The sequence below is a fragment of the Microtus oregoni genome, unplaced genomic scaffold, assembly GCF_018167655.1.
Source record: "Microtus oregoni isolate MIOR12 unplaced genomic scaffold, Mior012 000192F_ref0000130, whole genome shotgun sequence".
In the NCBI taxonomy this organism is placed as follows: Eukaryota; Metazoa; Chordata; class Mammalia; order Rodentia; family Cricetidae; genus Microtus; species Microtus oregoni.
Genome location: NW_024544851.1, coordinates 153,460 through 173,783, shown reverse-complemented (window position 1 = coordinate 173,783; position 20,324 = coordinate 153,460). Strand labels below are relative to the sequence as shown.

Genomic DNA, 20,324 nt, shown 5'->3' with positions numbered 1-20,324 from the left:
ATGCCTGGGAGGCAGAGACAGGCGGATCTCCGAGAGTTCAAAGACAGCCTGGTCTACAGAGTTACTTCAGGTCAAAGATACAGAGAACCTGTCTCAAAAAGCAAAGAGTTAAAAGTAAAAATAAACAAAATAGAGGTTAAAATAAAACGAACAAAGATGGAAAATACACAGAGAATCTTGATACTGTATGCTATTATGCTCTCTTTGAATTGTTTGAATGCTGAGGAAGGAGCAACAGCTGCTAAAAGATATTTATTTATAAATGCTGCTGAACTAATCCGACATAGATATTTTGTAAATGCCTTGACTTTGAAATTTGGATCTAAGGACATGATGCTTTGGAAAGGAGTTTCTTATTTTGTTTTCACAGAGGATGAGACGCTGTTCATTTCTTCTATTCCGATTTGGTATGATGGACCACGCCCTCCTGAAGGGTTGGTGTGAAAGCCTTCAAAAATTTGCTTCGCTCAACTGCCAACTGAGATGAAGCTAACACACAGGTTATACCGTGAAAGACCTAATTAACGACACCCCCATTCAGCAGGAAGCAGTTTGGAGAGAAAAAACTGTGCCCATGTTCCCAAATATGGTTTCTAAACGTTCTTTTACATTTAAAGGGGGATATGATATAGATATGAATAATTTACATTAGTATAGATTTTGCTTTATTGATAGAGATTTAAGGTCAATTTTGTTATATGTATAAGTGTTTCTGATTTTGATTAAGGTATTGCGATTGTGTAGTTCATTTAAATATGTACTGTATAATTAAGAAATATAGGTTGTTAATGGATAATCTTCGATAATAGTAAAGCTTGTAGTCATGTTAGTTAGATTTTCTAGATATATAGAGATATATTTTAGATAGACATTCTTCATGTCTTTCAAAGATTACAGAATAGGACATTTAATGTTTTAATAACTTAGGACTTTTCATGACAATGAGACACTCTGCTCCTGGCAGCACCAATGTACTTCAAGAGGAAGATGGGCATCGAAGAGGCTCGTTATGGAGTTTGATAGCCATTTGGGCAAGAAACTGCTCTTGCCTGGACTATTGCATAAACTGGACACAGAGAACCCGCAGAGAGAGGACTACTGAACTTGCCTAAAGGTGAGATGATCTTTCGGGGTTCCTGATTCATGAAAGAATCTGCGAGACATTCTGCAGGACACAACAGATAGTGACTGAATTGACTTCGAATTTTCCTGCTTTATGGAAATGTCTGCTGGATACCATGGGCCTGAAGGCTGAAGATGGATGCCCCAATGGTACAGAGGAACTTTGGGTGACTGTCCAGGCAGCAAGATGTCTCTGTCATTTCTAGAGTTTTAAAAGTTGCTTTTTTCTTGTTTGCTTAGGTAGTATTGTATCTTTCTGGAGTCTTTGATGGAGTTAAGAATAGTTAGTTATAGTTATAGTTTTCCTTAATTATGATAAAGATTATTGTAACTTTTACTTGATAACTGTTTTGTTATAGGTAATTTTGCTATGTTAAAGTTAAAGCTTTTTTTTTTTTGTTTAAACCAAAAAAGGGGAAATGATGGAGGAAGGTCATTGGTCAATAAAGAAACTGCTTGGCCCTGTGGGTGGAGTAAACAGAACAAAATGCCGGGAGGAAGAGGAAGTGAGCTCAGACTCCACAGCTCTGCTCTCCTGAGCAGACGCCTCAGAGAGACGCCATGCCCTGCTCCCTGGCAGACGCACGCCATGAAGCTCCGACCCAGGATGGACATAGGCTAGAATCTCCCCTGTAAGCGCACCTTGGGGTGCTACACACAGATGATTAGAAATGGGCTAAATTAATATGTGAGAATTAGCCTAGAAGAGAATGGGCCAAGCAGTGATTAAATGAATACAGTTTCCGTGTAATTATTTCGGGCATAAGCTAGCCGGGCAGGCAGCTGGGGTGTTGGGGACGCAGCCCCACTGCCGCCCTTATTACAACAAGAAGGGAACAAATGCTGACGGCTGAGACCCTAGGAGAGCAAGCTCAATGCATGCTTTCCACCTGTCCTGGCTGAGTGTCGTTAGATTTACATTGTTCACAGATAATTAAACCATTGAAACAGAGTTGTTTTAGTCATAAGTGTATGGAACAAGCATGTCTCAGTCCATATTGTGTTTGCTATTGGGTACTTGTATTCTGAGCTTGATCCCTAGTATCCATATGGAGAGCCTGGTGAACTGGGCATGGCCTTTAATATTAGCCTTAGAGGCAGATGCAGCCAGATCAAACAGAGCTGAGTGAATTGTGTCCCAGTAAAAGGAGGCTGAGACAGTTATGTCCCTGCGGCTCAGGGTGGTTAGCCAGCCCAGTTTACTTAGCAAACCTGTCTCAAAAAATAAAGGAATGGCTCCTCAATTTGTACTCTAGCCTCTGCATGCATATGAAGAAATGTCAGCATTTGCACACATACATATACACAGAGAGACACATATACACACACCTGAATTAACAGACCCTCGTGACCACACACACACAAAATACATAACAGAAAATATATAACTTTGATCATAAGTGTCCAGCCCAGTACAGGGAAACACACATTCATTTGGTCTTCAAACATCACCAAGGTCACTTTCCACATTTACCTATTTGGAGACACTAGACCAACAGGTTTCAACCTGGGGTTTGCTACCCCCACGGGGGGTAGATTATAAGATAACATGCAATCAGATATTTACAGTACAATTCATAACAGTAGCAAAATTACAGTTATGAAACAGCAATGAAAATAATTTTATGGTGGGAGGAATCACCACTACATGAGAAACTGTATTGAAGAGTCTCTGCATTAGGAAGGTTGAGAATCACTGCTCTAGATCCAAGAAACAGCTCCTTTCTCTCCTTTCCCTGAGCACTGGCAGCTGCAGTTAGACATTACATCAGGTCAATATGGCAGCTGTAGAGAACTGTGCTGTGGGCGTCCTCCCACAGGTTGGCTTTAATCCAGTCAAAAGTCACTGTTGGATGTGGTGGCACAGGCCTTTAATCTCAGCACTTGGGAGACAGAGCTAGGCAGATTTCTGTGAGTTCTAGAAGAACCAGCACTAAAAGGTGAGATCCTGTCTTATAAAAGCCAATATAGCACATGCCACAGAGCAAGGTTTTCATCACCAATGAAGCCTACAGAGATCACAGCTTCTGCTGGATCATTTATGTTTTCCTTTTTTAATTTTTATTGAGTCCTACATTTTTCTCTGCTCCCCACCCTGTCTCTCTGCTCCCCTTCAACCATCCCACATTGTCCCTATGCTCCCAATTTACTCAGGAGGTCTTGTCTTTTTCTACTTCCCATGTAAATTAGATCTATGCATGTCTCTCTTAGGGTCCTCATTATTGTCTGGCTTCTATGGCACTGTGATTTGTGTGCTGGCTTTCTTTGCTTTATGTCTAAAAACTACTTATGAGTGAGTACATATGATAATTGTCTTTCTGTATCTGAGTTACCTCACTCAAAATAATGTTTTCTAGCTCCAACCAAATGGAGCCTGCAAAATCAAGATGTCATTATCTTTTTCTTCTGTGTAGTACTCCATTGTGTAAATGTACCACATCTTCCTTATCCATTCTTCCGTCGAGGGGCATTTAGGTTGTTTCCAGGTTCTGGCTATGACAAACAATGCTACTCTGAACATAGTTGAGCACATGTCTTTGTGGCATGATTGAGCATCCTTTGGATATATACCCAAAAGTGGTATTACTGGGTCTTGAGGAATGGTGTTTCCTAGTTTTCTGAGAAATCACCACACTGACATCCAAAGGGGCTGTACCAGCTTGCATTTTCACAGGCAATGCAGGAGTGCTCTCTTTACCCCAAAACCTCTCCAGCATTAGTTGTCATCCGTGTTTTTGACCTTGGCCATTCTTACAGGTGTAAGATGGAATCTCAGAGTTGTTTTAATTTGCTTTTCTCTGATGACTAAGGGTGTTGAACATTTCCTTAAGTGTCTTTCAGCCATTTTAGATTCCTCTGTTGAGAGTTCTCTATTTAGGTATGTACCCATTTTTTATTGGATTATTTGATGAGCAATTTCTTGAGTGCTTTGTATATTTTGGAGATAAGACCTCTGTCTGATGTGGGGTTAGTGAAGATCTTTTCCTATTCTGTAAGCTGTTGTTTTGTCTTGTTGACCGTGTCCTTTGCTTTAAAGAAGCTTTTCAGTTTTAGGAGGTCCCATTTATTAATTGTTTCTCTCAGTGTCTGTGCTGCAGGGGTTCTATTTAGAAAGTGGTCTCTTGTGCCAGTGCGTTCAAGTTCACTTCCCATTTTCTTTTCTATAAGGTTCAGTGTGGCTGGCTTTATGTTGACATCTTTCATCCATTTGGACCAGAGTGTTGTGCACGGTGATAGATAAAGGTCTATTTTCATTCTTCTACATGTTGATATCCAGTTATGCCAGCATCCTTTGTTAAATATGCTTGCTATTTCCCCATTTGATATCTTTTGCTTCTTTGTCAAAAATCAGGTGTTCAAAGGTGTGTGGATTAATATCCGTGTCTTTGATTTGGTTCCATTGGTCCTCCTGTCTATTTTTGTATCAGTACCAGACTGTTTTCAGTACTGTAGCTCTGTAGTAGAGTTTGAAGTCAGGGATTATGATGCCTCCAGAAGCTCTTTTATCATACAAGATTGTTTTGGCTATCCTGGGTTTTTTGCTTTTCCTTGTGAAGATAAGTACTATTCTTTCAAGGTCTGTGAAGAATTTGCTGAGATTTTGATAGGCATTGCATTGAATCTGTAGATTGCTTTTGGTAAGATTGCCATTTTACTATGTTAATTCTACTAACCAAAGAGCAAGGGAGATTGTTGTATCTTCTGATGTCTTATTCAATTTCTTTCTTCAAAGATTTAAAGTTCTTGCCATACAAGTCTTCCACTTGTTTGGTTAGAGTTATTCTGAGCTATTTTATGCTATTTGTGACTATTGTGAAGGGTAATTTTTCTCTCCTTTTTTTCTAACCCCATTTATCATCTCTGTACAGGAAGGCTGTAGTAAGAGCTGCGGGCCTCTTTTCATAGCCTGACTCCTGGCTGACTGGCTAGCTTATGCCCCGAAACAACAATACACAAATCATATTCTTTTAAACACTGCCTGGCCCATTATCTCTAGCCCCCACTGGCCAATTCTCACACCTGGACTAGTCCATTTCTAATAATGTGTGTAGCACCCCAAGATGCGCTTACCGGGAAGATTCTAGCCTATGTCCATCCTGGGTTGGAGTTTCATCACATCTGCCCGGGAGAGGGCAGCATGGTGTCTGAGGTCACTTCCTCTTCCTCCCAGCATTCTGTTCTGTTTACTCTGCCTATCTAAATTTTAACCTATCAGGGCCATGGCAGTTTCTTTATTTAACCAATGACCTTTCTCCATCAAAGGGCTACTAATGTTTTTGAGTTTATCTTGTATCCTGCTACATTACTGAAAATGTTTATGATTTGTAGAAGTTCCATGGTAGAATTTTTCAGGTTGCTTATGTAAACTGTCATATCATCAGCCAATAATGAGAGTTTGACTTCTTTTCTGATTTGTATGGCCTTGATCTCCTTTTGGTGTCTTATTGCTCTAGCTAAGACCTCAAGAACTATATATCATAGATATGGAGAAGGTTATGGACAACCTTGTCTTGTTCTTAGTTTCAGTGGGATAGCTGTGAGTTTCACTTCATTTAGTTTGATTTTGCCTGTTGGCTTGCTGTATATTGCTTTTATTATGGTTAGGTATGCTCCTTGTATCTCTGTCCTCTCCAAGACATTTATCATGAAGGGATGTTGTTTTTTGTTGAAAGCTTTTTTGGCATCTAATGAGATGATAATATGGTTTTGATTTGTCAGCTTGTTTATATGGTGGATTATATCGACAGATCTCTGGGATGAAGCTGTCTTGATCGTGATGGATGATGGTTCTGATGTGTTCTTGGTTTCGATTTGCCAGTATTTTATTGAGTATTTTTGCATCAATGTTCATGAGTGAGATTTGTCTGTAATTCTCTTTCTTAGTAATTTCTTTCTGTGGTTTGGATATCAAGGTAATTGTAGCCTCATAAAAAGTATTTGGCAATGTTCGTTCTGTTTCTATTTTGTGGAATAATTTGAGGAGTATTGGTATTAGTTCTTCTTGGAAAATCTTGTAGAATTCTGAGCTAAAACCATCTGGTCCTGGGCTTTTTTTTTGGTTGAGAGATTTTTGATGACTATTTCTATTTCTTCAGCAGTTATATGTCAGTTTAATTTGCTTATCTGGTCTTGATTTAATTTTGTTAAGTAATATTTATCCAGAAAGTTGTCCATTTCCTTTAATTTTTCCAATTTATTGGAGTACAGGTTTTCAAAATATGACTTGATGATTCTCTGTATTTTCTCCATGTCTGTTGTTATGTCCCCCCTTTCATTTCTGATTTTGTTAATTTGGATATTCACTCTCTGCCTTTTGGTTATTTTGGATAAAAGTTTGTCTATTTTGTTGATTTTCTCAAAGAACCAACTCTTTGTCTCATTGAGTCTTCATATTGTTTTCTTTGTTTCTATTTGGTTGATTTCAGCTCTCAATTAGATTATTTCCTGCCATATAGTTCTCTTGGGTGAATTTGCTTCTTTTTGTTGAAAAGTTTTCAAATGTTCTGTTAATTCACTAGTGTGGGATATTTCCAGCTTCTTTATGTAGGCATTTAGTTTTAGTTAAAACAAGAGAAAGACTTAAAAGGGGTAATTATGAGAAAGGAAAAAAATCAAATTATCCCATTTGTAGATATGATTATGATTTGGTTTTGTTCTTTTGTCTTAATTTTGTTGTTTTGAGACAGGGTCTTACTGTGTAACTCTAACAGGCATTCATTTATACCAACATTCTATTCTCAGAGGAATCATGAAAAATATTCCATTCAAAATAACCTCCCAAAATTAAGTGTCTGAGAATCGATTTAGGCAAAGAAGTGAAAGACCTCTACAAGGAAAACTTTAAGGTAATAAAAAAGGAAAATCCAGAAGATACTAGACAATAGAAACATATGCCATGCTACTAGATTTACAGAATGTGGTGGAAATGGCTATACTACTAAAATTAACTTATAGAATTAATGTAATACCTAACAAATTTTCCATTTTATGTTTCACAGCTTCAGAAAAACACACACACAAGAATTCATATGAAACCAAAAAGAAAAAAAGACCACAAGTAACCAAAGCAATCCTAAGGAGCAAGAACCTTCCTGGCAGTATTACAGCATCGGACCTCAAATTACACTATCTATTTGTAGTAATGAAAATAGCCAGGTACACAACCATATGATACCTCTATTGTGCTCCTGCACATATACCCAAAGAACTCCATACCCTATCATAGAGATTTTTGTAGTCCCAAGTCTATCATTGTTTTATTCATTATAGCAAAAAACTTGAATAAACCTAGTTGTCCATTAGTAGATGACGTTTCTACTTCCGCTCCTTCCCTTGATTCCCTCAGTGATAGACTTTGACCTGGAAGTGAGAGTCAAATAAACCTCTTCCTCCTCTAAGCTGTTTTTGGCGTGGTTTATCACAGACATACTTTCTTGAAGATCATCTTACATCAGAAGCTCCACAAGTTTCCACATACTCCTGCATCGTTGACTGCTTGACTTTTATCATTGGGTCTGTCTGACAGGTATGAGAGGGCCCAGCAGGCATCGGCCAGCACGTTAGTGTCACTGACAAACAGCAGCCACGGAAGGACATTCAGACAGGGAGGAAACCTAGAAAAGAAAAGATGATTAGAAACTAAACAGAAACAAACTGAAATAAGATTAAGACTCTAAAGAAGCCTATCAGGCAGACACTCGGTAAGTTACAGAATGGTTTACACTTCAAGCGTTTGAAGGACATTTTGATCTCTGGCAATGTGGCCAGTACTTAATCAGTTTTCTGAGCTGAGGTAGTCAGAACCCAGTGAAAATGATTTCAGGAAGAAAAATGCTATGTATTAATCCTTAAATTAGAATTCTTTGTTACAGTACACACTTATAGAAAGTAAAGGAAGTAAAGGAACTTTCAAAGATACTACAGCAAGAAATTCTGTTACAGAACTCTGTTATCAACAAAAACTGCTATGGTTCTAAGAGTGATATAGAGCTTCATACCGGCAGTTAGAAACTACCCTATATTAAAACAAAAACTACCAAAAGCATTGTCTCTACAGAAAAATACAATTTCTTTTTTTAAAAAGATTTTATTTATTTATTTGTTATATATACAGTGTTCTGTCTGCATGTATGCCTGCAGACCAGAAGAGGGTGCCACATCTCATTATAGATGGTTATAAACTACCATGTGGTTGCCGGTAATTGAACTCAGGACCTCTGGAAGAGCAGGCAGTGGTCTTAAACATTAAGCCATCTCTTCAGCCCCCAAACACATTTTCTAACACTCTAAAAATTTTAAACAAAAATCATCTTTCTATAAACATTAATATTGGTTACTATATTACTTTAAGAGCATTTTGTTTCCTAATGATTTCCAATAAGCAAACAATTGTTTACCTTAGCAAATTTTGGAGGAAGACTCTTCCATTTACAGAGATTAGATAAAGACATAGTCTCTGCACATGGTATTATCTCCAGCAATGCTGCCAAGGGCCCAGACTGCCTGTGAAAGAGCTTTTCATTAATAAAGTTGAATATTTTCATTCCCTCATAATTCTTTCAAAAGAGATACCAGCAGATCACAGTAACACTTTATAAAATCAACATTTTACATAAGGACTATTATTTTCTTAAAATCTGAGTCATGTTCAAGCAGTTTGCCTTTAAAATAACCTATCAGGGCTGGAGAGATGGCTCAGTGGTTAAGAGCATTGCCTGCTCTTCCAAAGGTCCTGAGTTCAATTCCCAGCAACCACATGGTGGCTCACAACCATCTGTAATGAGGTCTGGCGCCCTCTTCTGGCCTGTAGGCATACAGACAGAACATTGTATACATAATAAATAAATAAATATTTTAAAAAAATAAAATAAAATAACCTACCAGTATAATGAACCCACAGTAAATTATAAAAGATCCTAATACTCTATAAAGAATATAATACTCTTGATAAGAGGTGTCTTTCTTCTCCAAAATAAATATTCATTCTTTTCTTAAAATATTCATTCTTGAAGAGAAACATTAATTCTAATGCAATATTTCATAATTTCAATAAGAGACATCACCCTAACAAAGTAACAAGAAAATATATGGAATCAAAAGAACACAAGGAAAACACAACATGGCTTCCCAAGGTGTAATACTTCTTATGTATACATTACTCAGAAAGAGATAAGAAACTTACTGCAGAAGATGGGAGAAGATATTGCAGTCTAAGACATAGTCTCTGCACATGGTATTATCTCCAGCAATGCTGCCAAGGGCCCAGACTGCCTGTGAAAGAGCTTTTCATTAATAAAGTTGAATATTTTCATTCCCTCATAATTCTTTCAAAAGAGATACCAGCAGATCACAGTAACACTTTATAAAATCAACATTTTACATAAGGACTATTATTTTCTTAAAATCACTCATAAGGGAATAAAACCAGTTATAGTATCAGTGTTAGAAAATGCAATAACTACACAATAAACAAAGAAAATATTATTTCATTAAAGTAAAAGCTTTACTAGTAAAAGAGAACTTTTTTCCCACTGCTGGGAACTGAACTCAGTACCTCAAAAAGGGTAGACAATTGCTCCACAAATTTCCCTTCAACAGTATGAAGTATGAATCCTTATTAGTCTTAATCAATGAAATCCAGAGTCGTATATTCAGGGTGAAAGCTGAAAGAGCAGAGAAGCAGAGCAGCCAGTTATCAGAGACTTCTTACCTCTATGAAATCTCAGACTGAATAGAGCAGGTCCTGTCATCAGATTGAATGGGCAGCCGAGATCCTGTTTCCACCTGCATTATATTACTGTCTCCATCTTCCTAGTCCTGGAATTAAAGGTTTGGGCTACCACCACCTGGCTCTGTTTTTCTTTTATACTGATTCAATCTCAGGTAGCCCAGTGTAGCCTTGAACTCCTGTTCTTTCTGTTCCTCCTCCCAAGTGAAGGGATTAAATGTGTGTGCCACCACTGCCTGGCCTCTATGTTTAACTGTTGTAGGAAGGCCACTTGTTTGTTTCCCGGCTGCCCAGACTCCCATTATAATCACAGAGAAACATGCTGTGCATGTCCTACTTTATGACTTGGTGGGCCCAGTAACACACAACTCATGATCGGCAGTTCAGGTGGCCCACTGTCAATTCTTCCAGCACCTGGGATAAATATCATGTGCTCATATGATTGACCATATTTGTGCTTGAGTGTGCGTGTGTGTGTGTGTGTGTGTGTGTGTGTGTGTGTGTGTAGACTATGTAGCACGGGCTTTAAAACTCACAGTGATCTTCCTGCCTCTGGTGTCCAGATTGCTGGCAGTAAAAGAATACACTACCACAGATAGCTTGAAAATAATTTTTATGGTCTACATATCCTGTTCTTATCATGGCCAAGGAGGCCAGAAGATGGTGTCAGAGCCCCTGGTACTAGAGTTACAGATAGTAGTGAAATTCTATATGTACCAGGAATAGATTCTGGATGCTCTGACAGAATCTTCAGTGCTCTTAACAGGTAAGGTATTTTCTATACGAAGTTTTCTATTTTTGATTTTACTGTCTAAGGCAGCCTAGTCAGGCTCAGATACCTGATGCTGATTAAAAAGTAAGAATTCTCCTTTACTTGGGAAAATAAGTCTCAGGCAGGGATGAGCTCCCTGTTTATCCAATACAACATAATCGGCCAATTATTCATATATGCACAATCAACAAAAATGGATTCTTCAGTTTGTATTCATGTGTTTCAGCATTCTTATTCACCCAAACTTAACAAGGAAGAAACTGGAAGGGATTGGGAAAGGAGGGAATGAAGAGATAAAAGGAGAAAGTGATACAATATCTTTAATTATCATTTTATGGTATTGTATGGAGTCTGCTACTTTGTTCCTGGCCACCCGGCTAGCTTAGACCAAAAATAATTATACAAAACTGTATTAATTAAATCACTGCTTGACTCATTAGCTCTAGCTTTTTATTGGCTAGCTCTTACATGTTAATTTAACCCATTTTTATTAATCTGTGTATCGCCACGTGACTGTGGCTTACCAGCTAGATTCCAACCAGTATCTGTCTCTGGCAGCTCCATGGCTTCTCCTAACTCTGCCTTCCTCCTCCCATGCTATAGACCAAGCCAGTTTTCTTCATTCATTAACCAATAAAAGCAACACATAGACAGAAGGAACCTCCCTCACCATTATGGAGATAAGTTTTAAATAAAAGGAGGGACTAGAGAGATGACTCAGCTATTAAGAGCACTGGGTGTTGTTACAGATCCCAAGGTTTCATTCCCAGAACCTACATGGTAGCTAACCATTTGCTGTAACTCCAGTCCTAGGCATCTCCTGCCTTCTTCTGGCCTCTGTAGGTACTGTGCACATAGGTATGCTGGCAAAACACCCATACATCTATTTATTTTTTAAAGTTAGAAAAGGAAAGAATAGAATTCTCTACAGTGATGTCACAGTCCTGAGACAGCAGCCAGGGCTAGTTAAAATCAACTCCTGATCTTGCATGGAAACAGTTGTGGTCTTCTGCTGAGGGAGCCTGCTTAGAGGTGAAAGCAGCTTTATTCTGAGGTTAATAGAGTTCATCATAACCGTCCATCTAAGAGCAGAGTACACAATGCTGTTAAGTGGCCTTTTCTTGAAGTATTTTCTATTTATGTTCTCTATCTTTTGTATCTGTGAGAATTGTGGCATTGGTACAGTTATCTTTTAGATTAAACATCAAGATTGACAGGTCACATAGGCTCCAAAGCAATCTTCTTTCACTGTGTGGTTTACCTGATTTTCAGCTAAGACCTTGTTGTTGTAAATTTAAAAAGTGTCACAAAAAGAGAGCTCACAAGGAGGGATTTTTTATTAGGGTAAAGGGGATGTGAAAAAAATGGGGAGACCAGTCTTTAGGTAAAGGAGCAGCAGAAGAGAAGATAGAGGCAGAGAGATGGGGGTAAAAGACAGAGACATGCAAAGAAGTAGAAAGAGAAAGAGAAAAGGGGAGAAAGGTAGAAATGGAGGGAGAGGGAGAGGGAAAGAGAGGAAGTGGGCAAGGCCCACCTTTAATGTGCACAGGAGGTGATCTTAGTGACTGAAGCTGAGGACATATCTTGTCACAACCCCAAGGGCAGACCAGTACAGATGCCTGAATACTAACACTTGTGGTACAAGATAAACATATCAGAGGCATTTCTTTCCATCATTATTATAATTTATATGTTTCTACATGACTTTGAAGTGAGAATGTCCCTAAACATCTCCACTTTTATATTGTCATCATATTCAGAAATGGATTTGTTAACCGAACCTGCTTAGGAATAGACAGAACTCTACATAAATGTGTAGACTCCCTTAGTAAAATCCACATGCTTCCTTTGTTTTGGAAAAGCATTGTTTTGGAAATAACTCCCATGCTTTCCCTGTCTCCTGGAGGTAACAATTTTTCTTATTTCTTCTGTCTTGACTGTTGTGATGCTAATCTTGGAAGTCAAATTGACTACATCTGGAATTAACTAAAACCCAATGGGTATACCAATGAGGGATTTTTCTAAAGGTTTTAAAATTAAAGGCCTGTCTTTAATCTGGATCATTTGAAGAGATATCCATGTTCAGATGCTTGGTTGCTGTGCACACCTCTAACCCCAGCACTCAGGAGACTAAAGGAGTCAGATTTTTCTAGGTTTGAGACCAGCCTTATCTACAGAATGAATTCCAGGGCTACAGAGAAAAACCCTGTCTCAAAAACACCAAAAAAGAATAAAGAAAAAAACCCCAATCAAACAAAGACTAAGATCTGCCTTAAATCTAGATCACACTTTCTGGTAGTCACCTACATGTATAAGGAATATTTGTTGTGTTTGGTGGTCACACAATAATGGTGGGATAGACCTCCAAAATCTATTAAACAAGAAGTAAGCTTTATTCCAGAAAAAAAAAAAAACAACAACAACAACAAAAAAAAAACCCACCACGGGGCACACAAAGCTTGTCACCTATACCTGTGATCACAGCCAGAGGCTGGCTTCTGAAACTGTGGCCCTGAGGGCTGGTTTGGAGCCTCTTCCTATAGTAAAATCTAGCACCAGGTGTGTGTCAAAGGTCTTTTACAACCTTGAGGTCAGGCTTAAAGTCACTTTACATTGTGAGTTTTACAACTTTTGTTTATAGAACATAAGAATGCTAACTTAGAGTTATCCCTTCTCCTTAGTCCTGAAAAACCACAAAGCTAGATATAGCACTCTGTCTCTCTCCTTAGCCTAGTCAGTGAGTCTGCAACCCATAGATATCCAGTTTTAGCATCGCCTGAGCTGAGGGGCCCAGCAATATTTCAGCAAAGTTTAACATAGTACATGGGCATGGGGGTCTTTCAAGTATGGGGGTCTTTTGATTTGTTTTTAATCTGTGATCTAGTTCTTACTTTTCTTTCCTGGTTATCTGAAGTCCCTGTGACATCCAGGTAAAAATTATTTTCAGTTCACCTGACCTCAGTGTCACATAACAAACATCTCCTTTTGTATCTTTAAATCTCCCTTTGGCTGATAATATTCTTGGCATCCTTCCACTGTGAGACAGGGACATAGTATATTACAGTGGCCCGCACAAGCTAGCTAGCCACATTGTGTCAAGGAGAAGAACGGGCAGTGCCTGTGGAGAACTGGAAGATAGCAGGGTCTGCTACTGGACCCAGGGCCTCGTGCTATGGAAACACATCTCTGCTGATCTAGAAACGGTCTTTGGGATGAAAGGCAGGGCCAGGAACCACTGAGCTATGTCTTTAATTTTCATTTTTTAAATTTTTATTTCATTAGTTAATTAATTAATTTATTGTTTTTCAAGACAGGATTTCTTTGTAGCTTTGGATCCTTTCCTGGAACTAGATTTTGCAGATTTCTTTCTTTCTTTCTTTCTTTCATTTTTAAATTTAGTTTTAGTTTTTCGAGGCAGGGTTTCTCTGCACCTTTGGAGCCTGTCCTGAAAAAGGCAGGCTGGTTTAGAACTCAAGGAGATTCGCATACCTCTGCTTCCCAAGGGCTGGGATTAAAGGCATGTGCTGCCACCATCACCACCCGGCTGAGCTGTGCCTTTAAGCACAGAATAACTCTATGGGAAGTGCTCTTGTCACTCAGGACTCACTAGCCAATCAGGCCCTCCAGGTGACCTGCCAGTCAGAAGTTGTGCAGGATCCTTCCGGGGGTGGCCACTTTCAAGCTTGACTTCGAAGAGAAGATGGCGTTAGTGGTTTTGTGTGTTCTACTGTGAGTGCAGGGAGCTGAGCAGGGAGCATGGACAAGCTGGAAAATCATGACATGGTGAGCTTGGGGTTATCCTCAGACCGGGAGAAGTGGCTAGTTGAGCCATGGGAAACAGTGTGGTGCATCCTCCTCTAAGCTGGGTGGGAGCCGGTGACCAGATGCAGAGTTCATCATGTTTCTGCCTGGTCCTGCTGGTCCTGCGTGCCCCAGCAGGGTCTGTGTGATCCTGTGTGATTCTCCATGATGTTTGAAATTCCTGAGCTGGCTGGAAGCCTCTGAGTAACTTACTATCCTTACTGCGTCTGCTCAGAGATTTGGGAGTGGGACTGTGCTTTGAAATACCCTTGTTGTTGACTTCACTGTGACATGTGGGCTCCCTTAGTGCTTGTATTGTCGCAATGGACACAGATTTGCCAAAGTCAGATAGCTCTGTTCCCTTTAGTATCTTCCAGAAGTTCTTCACTTGGAACATTTAATATTTAGGTTTAGGATCCATCTGGAGTTATTTCTGTGGAGCTTGTAAACAGTATTTCCTGTATAGAGTAGCACTCCACTGCTAAACTGTAGAACAGTAGAATTGATGGTAATAGAATTTCCAGTTCTTAGGAGACATTAAGTAAAGGGTTGACTACACTGGACATTGAGTGTGTAAATATGTACACATAGGACCATGTGCCTTGGAGGAGGAACAGGAATTGCTCTGGGAAAATGGAAGATTTTACTAAACTATAAATTAGGGTCTTGTCTCACCATAATGTGGAAGGAAACCTGGAGGGGTTTTGCTCTCTGAGACATTTGATCTCTGTTCACCCAGTAGGTTAACTGCTAATGTCTTGAAGCCCAGCTGGGTGGTTCTAGCTAATGAAGGACTCTACTTGACAGTCAGTATCACCATAGGCGGTAGCTTACAGGTTCTTTCCAGGATTCTCTTGTTATGCTGAATGGAGCTGTAAGGAGGACCACAAAGCCATGCAATGGTAAATGTAGGGGCCACTTTCCCCAGACCAGAAAGAGCTGGTTGGCTGAGCTATTAGCTGCTTGGAAAGCAATGGACCATGATCCAGACAGGTTCTGTTAGTTTGTTTGGTGATCTGGGTAGTAGCCCTTGGCCTCTGAGCTTTGTTGAGTGTGGATTCCCTGGGGGAGGGGGAGACTCTGCCATACAGGTGTGGGAGACTATGAGCTTATAATATTGTTGCCCCATGCTATGTAATTGATAATTTCTTTCTTTCTTTTTTTTTTTTTAAGATTGTAACGATCTGGCTTTATTTTACACTAGGTAGGGGGGCACAAAGCAATCCTCTTTAATAAAGTTGACATTTAGCTTCACTCAGAACATTTTAATAATGCACATTAAAAAAAAGTATTCACTTTACAAATTGTTCTGCAATCCAAATATACAACAGCTTGGAAAACAACATTTAGAAAGCAAAAGCCAATGTAAAAAGACAGATTGAAACAACTACAACAGTACAGTTTGATATGGCTCAGATTTTACAGCTTTCTTACTGCATCATCTATGTCAGAAATCTGTTCCTTCAGCTGGCTCCATTGTTCCATGTTTAAAGAAATACCTTTTCTCCCTGGTTTCATTTCACCTTCTGAGTCCATCCAATATTCTCTAATATCAATTAGAATTTTTCCTTTAAAGTCCCGAACACTGACATATCTCATCTTCCCAATCTGAAACATGTTATCATCTCTGCTGCTGCTACTCTGCTTGGAAGATGCCAATGCTCTAGAAGTCTCACCAGGCTTTTGCTTCTTCACAGGCTTTTCTGAAACCACTTGCTTTTTCCTCTTTAACTTTTTTTCAACCTCACTGTCAGAATCACTGCCTGAAGAGCTTGAAGAAACAAGTTCCTTTGATTTAGGCATTGCTCCGCTCCTGCCGTCCAACAGCCTCTAGCTCGCTCCCTCGCTCGCTCCGGACTCGATAATTTCTTTAAATACCCAATTCTGCCTCTGCTGCCCAGTGCTGGGTAGATAGTCCTGAAACTCCTTCAGGACAGGGCCTTGACTGGTTTGTGAGAAAGCAAAAATAGACCAGCTAGTGAGTGACCTCCAGTATCTCAGTCTTTTAGTGCTTGCTTATAAATGAAGAGGGATCTGTGCAAGAACTGAGTAGGTCAAGCTTGAAGCTGGTATATTCACAGTGCAGAAAGTGAAAGACAGGACAGTGGTTGAGAACTTTCCTACTTCAACGGTAGTTGAGATTAGCAATGCTTAGCTATTTACTAATTACCTAATTAGAAATTCAGTAATCAATTTTAGATGCTCCATAAATGTCCTGATGGCCATTTCTTGTTGTCCACAGGCCAGGGCAATCAAGAATCTAAATAAAGAACTGACCTTCTCATAAAACCAAATTGCTATAGTTATAGTAGTTCAACCAAAATAGATCTGAGTAAAATGTAGCCTGCCTAACAGGACTGTTATTTTACTGGTTTTAAATATACATCCTGACATAAAAGGTTTGAGAAATCTTTGATGTGCTGTAATATAAATCTTTAGTTTCTGAAGCACATGGCCATGAATCCTGTTTCAACTTTTCAAAATATTTTTTTGAGATTATAACTATATCATATCTGCATTCTCTTTCCTGTCCCCAAGCTTTACTATGACCCCTTATTATCTTCTAATTCATGGCCTATTTTTCATTAACAACAGTTGTAAATGTGACCCATGTTTGGCTGCAGGACTTCCCAGGTATGACGTGATAGGTTGGCTGCACTGCACATTGAGTGTGTAATAGAAGGTGTATTCAAAGGACCCTGTGCTTCGGATGAGGAATGGGATATGTGCTAAGAAAGTGGATGACTGTCTACTAAAATACAAACTTTCTGGTCTAGAACCCTGTCTACTGGGCTGGAAGAGCAGAATAGGAAGTACTGTGCTGTCTGGTGATCTCTGATCACCCATTAGGGGAGCTGAAAATATTCTGAGGCCCAGCAGAATTGGCCTTAGCCAGTGAGGGACTCTGGACATCTTAGCAAGCAGGTAGGTTGCAGGTTCTTTCCAGGATTCTTTTCTACTTTTGTTGTAATGAGTTGTAAGGAAGACCACAACCTATGCCATGGTGCGTGTAGGGTGTTCAGAGCTGTAATTTCTGCTGGGGTTTGGATGGACCATGAGCCAGGCTGTGGTTCTGTTGCTCTGTGTAATGACTTGCGTAGTGCCCCTTGTCTTCTGAGCCTCCCCGTGTATGGATTTCCTGGGGAGAGGGAGATTCTGCAGCCCTGGCATGGTCAGATATTGTGCTTGTAATATCACTGTCCAGTGTACATACAGAGCCATGCTCTTGGTGTACAGTGGAAAGAAAAATTTGAAAACTGATAATCTGGTTTCTAGAAGTTCTGAATATTGCAGTCTACTTTCAAGTTTGTCTGATAAATGTCTCAAATGGTTTAAAAGCTGGTAGAACTATGGTGATGTTGATTGTCTTTTAGCAATACATGATTAAAATGCTTCTAACTTTCTGCTACCACCAGCTGCAATGGTGTAATTCAGTGATGTTTAGTTTGTTTAGGGGACAAAGGGAGTTTCTGTGCTACAGAGGTTTCTTAGGTTTTTATGGTGTTGGGCAGGTAGATAGAGCAGAATCTATATCTTGCATTAAAATCCATTCGACAGGAAGCAGATGTTATTCTATATTGTTTTGGGATTGGGCTTCAGTGTGTCTGGGTTTACCTGAAAACACAAGGAGGTCTAAGGGGCTGCATAACCATAGCAGGAGATCATCTCTTTTTGCAGAGAGGGCTCTAGAGCATGAGGCCTCTCTGGAAGAAATAACAGTAGCTGGAAGGTCAGAAACAACAGTTTAAGGGTCACATTGAAGTAATTTTGTGAAAATTGTGAAGACTTTATTTAATTTCCATACACATAGAATCATAGGTAGCTGGGTAACATTGGTCAGGACCACACGTTTCCTGACTGTTTCTTTTGGTCTTTTGATTAATAGCTGACTATATTTTCCTGACTTTGCTCTTGGCCTTTTCTCTCCATCCTCTTTATTCTTTCCCAAATATCATACACATTCTAGGTTGATCAGCTTTGTGGTAATTTTTTTTCCTGAGACAGGGTTTCTCTGTAACTTTGGAGCCTGTCCTGGAACTCACTTTGTAGACCAGACTGGCTTCAAACTCACAGAGATCCTGCTGTCTCTGCCTCCTGAGTGCTGGGATTAAAGGTATGTACAACCTCCACCCAGAAAGAAGTCATATTATGTCAATCTGTGTACTATTTTTTGATAATCCCATGATTACTCTGTGTGCTTACAATATGAATGTAGCTTTGTAATAGCTTTCCTGTTATAAATCGTTGGGAATTGCCATTGCACTGTATTCATTTATGGTGCAAATTTACCATACACGTCATCTTAGTTTTGACACATCATGTTTCCAAGGATCATTTATTTACTTCTTTCTTTATTTAGGTTTTGTTGCTCTTGTTGTTAATCTGTGAGAGACTTTTGGTTTATTGGATAAAAGGTATTATGGATGTTGGCAGGTGGCTCAGCACATATTCATTTTGGAGGTGACCTGAGTTCAGATACCTACACTCAAGTTGTGAGGCTCATAACTCTAGCATTTTAGATCCAGGGCATCTGAAACCCTTTTTTGTATGTTACTTGTATATATATGGAAGATATTCTCACTCATTGCCAAACATATGCAAAAAATAGCAATAAACTTGTTTTCAAAAGTGCTTGTGACTTATAAAGCAATTAGAGTAAAACAAGCTGCTCTAGGTGTCCACCGAGTCTTTAAAAATCTGTGATCTTGCATTTTGTTTTAAAATATTTTCATTTCCTCACTTTGATTGTAGACTTACAAGCAATCAGCAATCAGGGGGAGCAAAATGGTGTCTAAGTGATCCTAACAGACACCCTTTTCTTTACTATAAGATAATGAGATTTTTTTTTAAGTAGTCAAAACTATTTTCTATGAAAAACATGAGAAGGTTTCAAGTAAATCTCTCCAATTTTGGTAGAACAGCCTTCTTCACCCAAGCCATTTTCTATTTTTTGTAAAGGATAAATAACAGAAGTGTATAGGATGAGTGCTAGTCACTGATTTCTTAGAGTTTGATTTTTATTAGAATCTTGTAGTTTTTATTTAAAGGAGAATAATATGTCTTTGTGTCTTTGTCAGTGCTATCAATCTATGTTGTTGATTTTATTCATTGTTATCTAAGTATATTGTTTATTTTCTGGAAAATAATGGTCTCACCAACTTCTTATTCAGATTTCTCATGTTATGAGTTCCTTGAGTTTTTGTTTGTTTGGAAAGTTTCTGTGGAGAGACAGTTTTAGTTTTATCTTCTTTATCTTAAATGGTTTTTTCTTCTTTCCATTTCCTGGCATATCTATCTTTGTTTGTGTTTTTGCTGCTTAAGTTATTGATATAATTAGTACGTTGCCTTGGATCTTAAAATTTTTCTGCATATTAGCCTCAGCTATCAGAATGGTATTGCTTAGAGTGATCTCAGAAAATACCAATTGAGAGTATGACTAGATAAGAATATCTGATTAGGGTATCTGAGAGAGATTGTGTTGGTTTTGATTGATATAGGTAGGCTCTTACACTGAGTTGGCAATATCTCTGAGCACAAAGCTCTGAGCACAAGACAGTGACAAAACAAGAGGGAAAGTCAGTAAACAATGATTCCACATGTTTTGCCTTTAGTTATCAGCTTGGGTATCTATCCTAAGCTCTCATAAGGAGGAACTGTGAAATAGGGTTACCAACCAAATAAACATGTTCATTACCTGAGTTGCTTTTGATTGCATAATTTAATAACAGCAGCAGAAGAAAATTGAAACAAAAATAGGATTCAAAGGGGATTTTGTTGCTGCAAAGGACCTGGAAATGTTGACTCTTATAAGAATGCCGAAGAGATCAGAAAACTGGACAAAGAGAGCTTAATCAGCTGTTTTTGTAGGACATAGACAAAGGAAATGTTGAGAGTAATGGC

At 38.9% G+C, this 20,324-nt stretch overlaps 1 protein-coding gene across 1 annotated transcript; it reads right to left on the bottom strand.

Moving 5' to 3' along the window:
* Nucleotides 1-15,667: 15,667 nt before the first annotated feature.
* LOC121445450 (activated RNA polymerase II transcriptional coactivator p15) lies at nucleotides 15,668-16,276 on the bottom strand. Its single transcript, XM_041647600.1, has one exon. It carries the CDS (start codon nucleotides 16,224-16,226, stop codon nucleotides 15,843-15,845), a length of 384 nt encoding a protein of 127 aa, XP_041503534.1. The 5' UTR covers nucleotides 16,227-16,276; the 3' UTR covers nucleotides 15,668-15,842.
* Nucleotides 16,277-20,324: the final 4,048 nt, after the last annotated feature.

What these genes read in the sequence shown, in the direction of transcription:
- LOC121445450 (XM_041647600.1), bottom strand. Translation starts at nt 16,226, where the DNA reads ATGCCTAAATCAAAGGAACTTGTTTCTTCAAGCTCTTCAGGCAGTGAT.